General features: G+C 38.0%; 1 protein-coding gene across 1 annotated transcript in view; it reads right to left on the reverse strand.

Annotated features, from left to right (window-relative positions):
• SNTB2 (syntrophin beta 2) overlaps positions 1-10,505 on the reverse strand; it is a 37,456-nt gene extending 26,951 nt beyond the window's left edge. Inside the window, exons 1-2 of the mRNA XM_065919343.1 lie at positions 10,469-10,505; positions 9,164-9,377 (exon numbers count right to left, since the gene is read on the reverse strand). Of these exons, the coding sequence (XP_065775415.1) occupies positions 9,164-9,377; positions 10,469-10,505 (251 nt within the window). The remainder of the gene's footprint in view (positions 1-9,163; positions 9,378-10,468) is intronic.
• Positions 10,506-10,963: the final 458 nt, after the last annotated feature.

Genomic DNA, 10,963 nt, shown 5'->3' on the forward strand with positions numbered 1-10,963 from the left:
CATTCACAATAACCAAAAGGTGGGAATAACCCAAATGTCCATCAATGGGAGGGATAAACAAAATGGGATACACAAACACATAATATTCAGCTTTAAAACGGGAAGAAACTCTGACACATGCTACACAGTACGAGTGAACCTTGAGAGGATTATTCTAAATGAAACAAACCTATCACAAGAGGGCAAATATTATATGAGTCCACTTATATGAGGTACCTAGAGTAGTCAAAGTCACAGAAACAAAAACTAGGATGGTAGTGGCTTGGGGGTGGGAGGAGAGGGAAATGGAGAGCTGTTGAATGGGTACAATTTTTGTTGTACAAGAGGAAAAAGTTCTGAAGATTGGTATTATAGTAATATGAATATAATTAATACCACTGAACTACACATTTAAAAATAGTTAAGATGGTAAATTTTATGTTGTGTGTGTGTGTGTGTGCATGTGTGTGCTCAGTTGCTCAGTCATGGGATTGAATCTTTGCAACCCCATAGACTATAGCCAACTAGGCTCCTCTGTCCATGGGATTTCCCAGGCAAGAATACAGTAATGAATTGCCATTTGCTCCTCCAGAAAAATACTTATGATGGTAAATCTTATGTGTATTTTATCACAATTAAAAATAATAAGCTAAAAAATAATTTTATGGTGTGATGTAAGATGGATTACAATAGATAAATGGCCTGGGGAGATTTAATTGGATCCAAAAAGGATGAAACTATCTGTTGAGTCACCAGCAGGACACACACTCCTAGGCAGGAGGAACTCTTCCATCCAAAAAGCCCAGAATAAGTAGAGAGAAGAAAAGAGATTTCTGACAAATAGCTTAATATTCACATTGACCTTTATTTAGTTTTCTATACTATTTTATAATGTTTTTTTCTTTTTAAAATGTTATTTTTCACTATATCAATTGTTGCTGACATGGTCCTTAACATAAATATTGATATTTGTTGGCTAAAAAATGATTATATTCTCTAAAAAAAATTATACACTTGTTATGGAAGATTTAAAACAGTACATTACCCCGACTCCCTGGCCCTGAACTCCTGGCAACTGTTGATCTGTGTCCAAGAAATCTGTAGTATGTAACTTTCTCACTTAGCAATATGCATTTAAGGTTCCTCCATGTCTTTTGTGGCTTGAGAGCTTACTTTTTTCTGGCTGAATAATATTCCACTGTCTGGAGGGACCATAGTTTGTTTATCCATTCACCTATGGAAGGTCCTTTTGGTTGTTTTCAAATTTTGGCAATTATGATTAAAGCACTCATGTGTAGGTTTCCGTGTGGACCTAAGTTTTTGACTCCTTTGGGTAAATAGTAAGGAGCACAGTTGTGGGGTCACATGGTAGGACTACTATGTTTAGCTTTGTAAGAAACTGCCTAACTGTCTTCCAAAGTAGCTGTATCGTTCTGCATTCCCCTCACTGATGACTAAGCCTTCCTGGTATTGCACCTCTTTACCAGCATGTGGTACTGTTGGCTGGATTCTGGCCATTCTAGTATGTGTACAGTGATATCTTATTGTTTTAATTCACAATTTCTTAATGGAATATGATTTTAGCACCTTTCATTTGCCTATTTGTCATCTCTATTTCTTCTTTGGTGAAGTGTCTGTTGCATATTTTAAAACTGGATTGTCTTCTTATTACTGAGTTTTAGAATTCTTTGTATATTTCAGTTGTCAGTCCTTTATTTCATATGTATTTTACAAAGATTTTTCTCCCAGTCCTCAGCTTATCTCTTTGTTCTCTTAACAGTGCGTGATGGTTAATTTTATGTGTCAACTTGACTGGGCTAAGTAAGGTATGTCCAGGTAGCTGGTAAAACATTGTTTCCAGGTGTGTCTGTGAAGGTGTTTCTGCAATAGATCAGCATCACCAGTAGAATGAGTAAAGGAGATGGCCCTTGCCAGCGCGGCTGGGCATCATGCAATTCACCGAGGGCATAAATAGAATAAAAAAAGCAGAGGAGAGGCAAATTCACTCTGTTCTTAAGTTGGGACATTCATCTTCTCCAGCCCTCAAACACTGCTGCTCCTAGTTCTTGGGCCTTTGAACTTGAGGTGAACTTTAAGACTGGCTTTTCTATTTCTCCAGCTTGCAGACCATGGGACTTCGTCTCCACAACTGCATGAGTTAATTCCTATAATAAGTAAATAAACCTATCTATCCATCCTATTGTTTGTTTCTCTGGAGAACCCTAGTACACAGTGTCTGTTACACAGCAGAAGCTTTCATTGTTAATAAAGTTCAACTTGTAAAGTTTTCTTTAATGTACTGTGCTTCTGGTATTTTATCTAAGGAATCATTTACAAATTTAAAGGGAATTTTTAAAAAGCATAATCCTACAAACTCAGGGAGAAGATGAGAGGAGCGACTACAACAAAATTTTGGAAGCTGGCAAGCAGACAGAGAAGTTAAATGATTTAGCAAACCTAAGAAAAGTAGGGGAGAGTCAAACCCGAGCCAGTCCATGTTGCAGAATCCTGAAGAGACCGAGGAACTGGAGGCACCAGTTACCTCTGGAAGTGGGAGTAAAGTACGCAGCTAAAATAGAGAGGCCAGCTGACTGGTTCAGCATTCCCCACACCCAGCAGCTAGTGACTGCCCCACCCTCAATCCAGCAGAAGCCTGACCTCCTCCCTCATCCCACCACACTGAATGCAGGAGCCAGGGATGTCCTTAGTTTAGGTCCTTTACTGGGCTGACCATTTTCTACAGAGGCTGTTCATTTCTACCTGGTTGCTTTGGCACTGTGACCAGCTTAACATCCTTAATCACGTGCTAAAAGTTCAGTCGCAAAACCATGACGAAAAATTTCTTTCACTCCTCCTGCTGACCTACTTAACACTAAAGGCAGAAATCAGCTCTTCCTTCTCTGGGCACAAAACGTTCACTTTCTGAAGAAGCCTCCAGACCTCATACAGTTCCCGGGAGAGCCTCTCAGGCACAGGTCCTTGGCCACAAAACTCTGAAAATCCTGATGTTAAAGTTCCTACTTATTAATAAGTGAAAGAAAGGAAAATATCTGTTATAAAATAAACTTAACCTGATTAAGCAGAAGATCATGGGACCACTAGGCTAAAAAAGGGGAAAACAGGAAGTAAAACAGTTCCCTAGGACAGAATCACCAACTTTTCATCAAAAGAGAAAATTTGCAGTGTTTCTTAAAATATGATTATAAAATAGGAAATTAAATTAGAAGAAACAGAACATAAACTCCACAACAGGACTAATGATTCTAGGATCCAGAAGTCTGCCTTTGAAGAAGCAGCCCCTGGAGCTGATAAAGGGAACAAAGTGCTTCCTAATGTTGACTGCTGTCTTAAAAGACAAATTCAAATGAAAACTACTAAGAGTTTGGAGGCAGTCTGCCAGTCATTGTTTGGGCCCACAGGAGAGAGGAGGAGACAGCTACAGTGTGAAGAGGTCTGGCCTCCAGTCAAACCACTGAGGATTTCCTGAGAAAAGCAATTACATTCTGACCAGATGAATCAGATCATGGTTAGGTCCACAGGGTATAAGATTCTGTAAGTCTAGCCTGCTTTAATTTCTTCTGTTCAGAAAAGTCTTTGTCATAAAGTATGAGTTCAATTTATAATAATGTTCAATTAATAATCATGTTGTTGTATGTTATAAAGCCAAAATTTACCTTTTACATGGAAAACGGTCAAAGCGAAGATGACCCAGACCTTGTGAACCTCTTCAATAATAACAGTTACATTTCTGAAAAGCAGTGTTTAAGAACACCTTTTTCTCGATAAACTCTGCACTGCCCATAATGCTGTTTGCTAAGGAACAGGCTCATGTTCTCTCCCTGGAGTTTGTCATTATTTATTTAGCTTTCAGTTTCCACAATGAACTGCTTATAACGATCAGAAGCATCTAGTGAGGTCTTGAAAGAGGAGAGGTGGAAAAAGCAAATAAATTTCTTCCCCCTCCTCACTTAACACATTCTGATAGTCAGCACTTTTTTCCAGCTCTAGATAGTCAAACTAAATCAATGTAGTGAAACAGAGGGAAAAAAAAGGTTGCTTTCCTCTCCTGTCAAAGAAGTCTTTATATAAACACAAAGGATGAACCACAAAGAGATTCCACTACACATTCATCAGAACAGTTAATGTTAGAAAGACTGACACTATCAATGTTGGTATGGATGTGGCTGGTAGGAATGTAAGACAGCACAACCACTTTGGAAAAAAGTCTAGCAGGTTTTTGAAAAAAACTAAACATACACCTATCCTTTGAGTCAGCAGTTTCACTCCTAAGAACTTACCCACAAGAACTAAAAATGTATGCCGGCAAGAATTGTAACCATCAAAAGGAAAATTGATAAAGAAACTATGAAACTGTGGTATATCCATAAAATATGCTACTACTTGGCAATAAAAGAGAAAGAACTATTGTTACACATAACAGGAAGGATGAAGCTCAAGAATCTTACACTGGAAACCAACACAACACTGTAAAGCAATCTTACTTCAATTAAAAAATAAATTAAAAAAAATCTTACACTGAGTAAAATAATTCTATCACAAAAAGTACACATGACATGACTATAATTTTATGAAGTTTTAGAATAGTTGAAACCAACATATGACAGCAAGTCAGAACAAGAGTAGCCTTGGACGGTGGGAGAGGGAATTGACCGGGGAGGGCAAAAGAAAACATCCCAGGGTTAAGAGTAATGCTCTGTATCTTGACAGGCTTGGGTCACACAACTGAATGCATCTGTTACAACTTACGGTTTGTGTATTTTATTGTATGTAGATAGTATCTCAAAAGGAAAAAAGTTACAACAAAAACACTGAACTCTATATGCGTGCTTGAGTAGACGTAAGCATAGTAATGTATGCAATTCACTGTGAAATGAATCAAAAATATAAGACGGACTGGTGGATGGCTAAACGGGCCTATCTGTGATAGAGCAAACAGAGTAAAATGTTAATGGTAGAGTCTAGGTGGTAGAAAAATGAGTGTTGACTGTAAAATTATTTTGACTTTGCTAAAAGTTTGAAGATTTTCACAGTAAAACATGAGGGAAAAAATTAGGGCTACAATGTGATAAATATCTTGGTGACAGATGTCCTGATAAAATTTATTTTTACTGTTCCTAAATGAACTGTTTCTCTCCATGGCTTTAAACATTGCAGTTGTGTTACCTGTAATGACATTCCCTTTGACAGAGCTGAGATAAATTTTAGGATGAATGAGCTCGAAGTGATTTTATAGATACTATCTTATTTATTATTGAAGTAGTTCTAAAAAACAGAGTTGAACATATATTATTATGTTCATTTTATGGAAGGAAAAAAATAGGAGGACAGAAAACTTAAGGGACTTATTTAAGGTTATAAGGACACCAGCAGCAGGTATAATAATAATATACTGGGAGCCTTCTATGCCAATTTTATAATAATTTTCTTATTTAAGCTTCTTATATAAGCTTTCATTTTCTACAGGAGGAAACCATGGCTTATGGAAAACAAATAGCTTGGCTGAAGTGTCAAAGTCCACCACCCTAACTTCAGTCTAATGAGTCAATGGTTCTTAACTTTTTTTTTTTTAACCAAGACACATAGGATAAATATCCACATTCCTGTGGGGATAACCAAAGTCACACGTAATTTTTCCAGGTACCTGCAATTCTACCGTTTTTCTTTTTCTCTAGAAAGCACGCTTGGAATGCAAGTAAGAGTGATATAAGAATAATTTTGAATCTCTTTCGATTTATATTTTACAAAAAGCAGATCATATGCAAATTTGGTATTTCTTTTTTTGGCTGCATTGTGGGGCATACTGGATCTTAGTTCCCCGATCAAAGATTGAAACTGTGCCCCCTGCAGTGGGAGCATGGAGTCAACCTCAGGACTGCCATGGAAGTCCTCAAATTTGGTATTTCAAGCAACATCAGAAATGAATTACTTACAGAATTAAGCCTGAGAATCTGCAACAGCCTGACTCTTCTAAGAATTTCCCTTGTACAGTACACTCTGGTCAAGTAGACCAATCAATGGTCTTACTAAAGAGCATGGTGTGATACACTCTTGTAGCCCAAACTGCCCTCTCCATTTGGTTCTAAAAATCTATTTTAAATTTGACCATTGATCAAATGTCTTTAGCATATGTGCTAAAGAGAATGCAGCCCCAAGTTTCAATAAAGGTCAAGATTATTGAGCTCTGAAAGATGTCTTCGTGGATGACAAATTAGCAGAGCTTTCAGCAATATAGCCAAGTCATTTCATCTTCTTCCTTCCTTCTTTCCTCACTCCCACAACTCCAGTAACCTACAGAAACTACGTAATACTTTTTCTTTTCTGACAATACTCAGATATAGCAGCAGCACTGCAAGTGCTATAGACTAAATGTTTGTGTCTCCGCCTCAAATCCGTATGTTAAAATTCTAACCCAAATATGACAAGATTAGCAAATGGGGCCTCTGTCAGGCAATTAGATCATGAGGGCAGAGCCCTCACAGATGGGACTAGTACTCTCCTGTGAGAGAGACCCCAGAGAGCTCTCTAGACTTCTCTGCCATTGTAGACACGGCAAGGAAATGACCATTGGAAGCGGGCCTTCACCAGACACTAAGTCTGCCAGTGCCTTGATCCTGGACTTCCCTCCTATCCCCTAACCATGAAAAATAAACTTCTGTTGTTTATAAGCCACCCAGTTTATTTATTTATTTATTTATTTATTTATTTTTAACAGCAGCTTGATGGACTAAGACAACAATCTACTCTCATTCTCAGAAATGATTTATAATGGAGGGACATAGCCCGAATACTTTCCTCAGCCTGACAGTCAGTTGACAAATTTAGTGGCTATTTGTTCTTCTTTAGTCACATTACAACTCTACTCTAGTCCTTACTTTTTTTTTTTTAAAGTCCATGATTAACGGATCAAAGTTTCTACATAAACCTATCTCATTTGAGAAAAAAAATTTAATTTGGATTTAAGAGGTGATAATTCACTTTACAAATTAGATTCTTATTGTATAAAAAAAAATAGCATTTCTTCAAAGATCAAGCTGTTTTGTATTTACATATGATCCAATATATATATAATCTTTCACAAATAAACCTGTATGCCTGTATGTAACACAAAGTAATTTCTATGTCTTGAACTTTTAAAAGAAAGCAAATAAAAACAATACAAACATATCAGAATGTAATTTTCAAAATATGTATATATGAGAATTCACTGGTGGTCCAGTGGTTAGGCGGAGAAGGCAATGGCACCCCACTCCAGTACTCTTGCCTGGAAAATCCCATGGATGAGGGATCCATGGTAAATCCGTGGTAAATCCCTTGTAGGCTGCAGTTCATGGGGTCACTAAGAGTCAGACACAACTGAGTGACTTCACTTTCACTTTTCACTTTCACGCATTAGAGAAGGAAATGGCAACCTACTCCAGTGTTCTTGCCTGGAGAATCCCAGGGATGAGGGAGCCTGGTGGGCTGCTGTCTATGGGGTGGCACAGAGTTGGACACGACTGAAGCAACTTGGCAGCAGCAGCAGCCAGTGGTTAGGACTCCACACTTTTACCTCTGTAGACTCAGGAACTAAGATCCCACAAGCCACATAGCAAAGCCAAACAAAACGTGTGTGTGTGTGTGTATGTGTGTGTGTGTGTGTATATATATATATATAGGATTCCCTGGTGGCTGAGACATAAAGAATTAGCTTGCAATGCACACACACAAAGTTAAAGTTAGCAGTTAGGACTTTTTAAGCTACTATTTCTTATGATCCTGCTGTGTGTTTGACTCTATGCAAAGGCTGCATGTGGTTATCTCATTTAATCTGCACAATTAAGCCTTTTTTCTTAATCAATGAGAATATGAAGGTTTATAGAGGTGCAGGAACTTGCTCAGAGCCCTCCTTGGAGCAAGTGACCGAGTCGGGACTCAAACCAAGGCCTGTGTGATTGCAGCACTCAGAAAAATATTCTACAGAGGAGGAGCTTCTATGTCCCTATGGCCTAAGATGCTCAAGAAGGTCATTCACTTTCTTGTTGTCTTCTGTGAACCATCCCATCCTGACTAGGCACCTGACTATGCAATCAGATCAGAGGAGACCATAAAAGTCAAAGTAGATTATAAAAAGTTTGTCCTTGTGAAAGTGAAAGTTAGTCACTCAGTTGTGTCCGACTCTTTGTGACCCCATGGACTGTAGCCCACCAGGCTCCTCTGTCCATGGAATTCTCCAGGCAAGAACTCGGGAGTGGGTTGCCATTTCCTCCTCCAGGGGATCTTCCCAACTATCATTATCTTTCTTTTTTCCCTTAATGTCTATTCTAAGTTTAATGGTACCACTTCATGGCATTAATGAAGACAAAGTCATAGAAACCAAATGGTGATATAACTAGGAGGGACATTAGAAATTATTCAATCCAATGTTCTCATTTTATAAATGAGGAAACTGAGGTCAAGAGAAGCTAACTTGCAAGGGTGACATTAGTAGTTGATGCAACCTGATCTATAATGAAGATCTCTGATTCTTTTCACTATCCATAGAATAAGGAATTTCCTTCTATGGAGATATTTTTAGAAGTTTCTTAAACAAGATTTTCTTCAGTTATTAAGTCATAATCACAATGAAGGCGTATTATTAACACTCCATAAAGGCATAAAATGAAAAGTAAAGGCCTCTTCTTTCCTTCTACCTTCTAATCCCACTTCACTCCCCAGGGATAACCATCATTAAGTTTCTTGTGTGTTCATCCAAAATTGTTTGGCCACCTGATGCAAAAAGCTGACTCACTGGAAAAGACCCTGATTATGGGAAAGATTGAAGGCAGGAGGAGAAGGGGACGACAGAGGACGAGATGGTAGGATGACATCACTGACTCAATGGACACGGGTTTAAGCAAACTCCAGGAGATAATGAAGGACTGGGAAGCCTGGCGTGCTGCAGTCCAGAGGGCCACAAAGAGTCAGACAAGACAGAGAGACTGAACAACAACAATACACATATATGTGTGAAGTAATTTAAATATGGAAGTCCAGAAATGATTCTCTCATCTCAGATTGATGCTTTTCTTTACCTAATTTAGTCAACAGTCATAATATTGCATAACATATGCAAAAGCAGTATTCTAATATATCCATTTAAGTTTGCAAAGCTGTGAGTAGGATGTTCTCCTTAGGTACAGCTCACCTGTTCTCCAGGTCCGGCATGCTTAGGTTTCTAGCAGCAAAGCACATTTTGAGCGGGATGACCTTCCTGTCCTTGGTGCTGTTCTGGTGTTTTGGAGAACCAGAGTCCTCACTGCCACTAAAGCTGGGTGACTGGGGAGCGGCACTTTCCCAGGGCAGATCTGACACCAGCGATGGCTTCTTGATATATGGTGTTACTTCTCGTATGAATTTAACTACGAACAAAAGTCAAAGGAGAAGGTCAGTATTTTTACTTCCTATGAAAAATAGCAACTGAAATATATACATACAGGAACCATCTGGCATGAAGTGAAAAAAAAATACACAAAGTTAAAAGAGCCTGCCCACAGAATTTTAGGATTAGAGGGTGCTTTAAGAGCACAGGTAATCCAAATGACACACCACTACTCTATCCTAAAAACTGACTTCTGAGTCTTTTTATATTGTTTCTTCTCAGGACTCCCTTCTCCCTTTGCCTGCCTGGTCAACTCACCTCCTCAGCAGCCTATCCTGTTTACTCTCTCCAGGGTGTTGCCATTACTCACTCCTCTGTAATAACTTCTAAGCACCCTGGGTTGTAATCCTTTGTTAATAATACTTCACTTCCCCTGCTGGCTGCAAATTCCCCAAAGGCAGGGTTTATGGTTTAGTCAATCTTGATGTCCAACATTCAGACCAGTGCCTGTTCAGTAAATGTTTGAATACACGAGTAAAGGGAAAAAATGAGCAATTAAATACTTGAATTATCTCAGTAGTTGGACAACACGAATGAATCTGGAGATAGATTCATTACCTCCTGAGAGAGCCCCAACTAGCTTTAAACAACTCTTAGCATTTAGAAACTTGAAACTTTCACTCACTGGTTTGCTGTCTACAGAGGACATACAGAACAAACTTAATCTCTTCCACATGAGGACCCTTCAAACATCTGAAGTTTGAGATTATCTCTCTCTTCTCCAGGCTAGGTATCTCTACTTCAATTAGATTCAACTCAATCAACATTTGTAGCTACCTTCCAAGTATCAGGCATTAGGCTAGCCCCTGAGAATACAAGAGCAGCTTAGGCATGGACTCTGCACTTAGGAATGCCCAGTCTAGTAAGAGAGACAGTTATGAAAACAAACCATCATAGCTTTGAAAAACAAGTACAAAGATATTGTACTTGTTTTTCTATTAATGGTAGCTTTCTATTAATGGTATTAAAGGGTTTTTCTATCAATGGTAGTCCCAAATTAAGATATGGCTTTTAATCAACAGAAAACGTTTTTCTTTTTAAGTTCTCTTTTAAGATGTATATTTCTTTTACCTCCTTTATGACTGGCAACTACTGTCATTTGAGGCATGGTGTTCTTATGTCAAAAACTAGATAAACTGAACATTATTAAAATCTTAAAAAGCATTAAAATTTCAATAAATAGTTGAATATAGATAAATCAGTTGCCATTTCCTCTGCTAACATCAATATATGTTACTTCAGGCATCTGCCTCCTCTCAAATTACACTGTGATAGGTCATTAGAGTAGTATCAAGGGAACTGAAAAACTAGAAAGATATGATTATCAATGCTTATCAATGTCATAATAGCTAGTATTAATATTTTATAGCCTTAGAAGCTTTACAAACCTTCGAAACTTTACTAATAGATTGTACGTATGTGTGTTTGTCAGTTGCAAGCAAGTAAAAATTCTAGGCATATATTAAACATTCAATAAATAGTAGATGCCTTTCTTCTCTAAATTAAAAAGCTAGAAAAGTTAAAAAAATTTAACAGCCATCAGTAGAAGAGGCAAAATTATTTTCT

Source organism: Muntiacus reevesi, chromosome 2 (genome assembly GCF_963930625.1).
Source record: "Muntiacus reevesi chromosome 2, mMunRee1.1, whole genome shotgun sequence".
Lineage (NCBI taxonomy): Eukaryota > Metazoa > Chordata > Mammalia > Artiodactyla > Cervidae > Muntiacus > Muntiacus reevesi.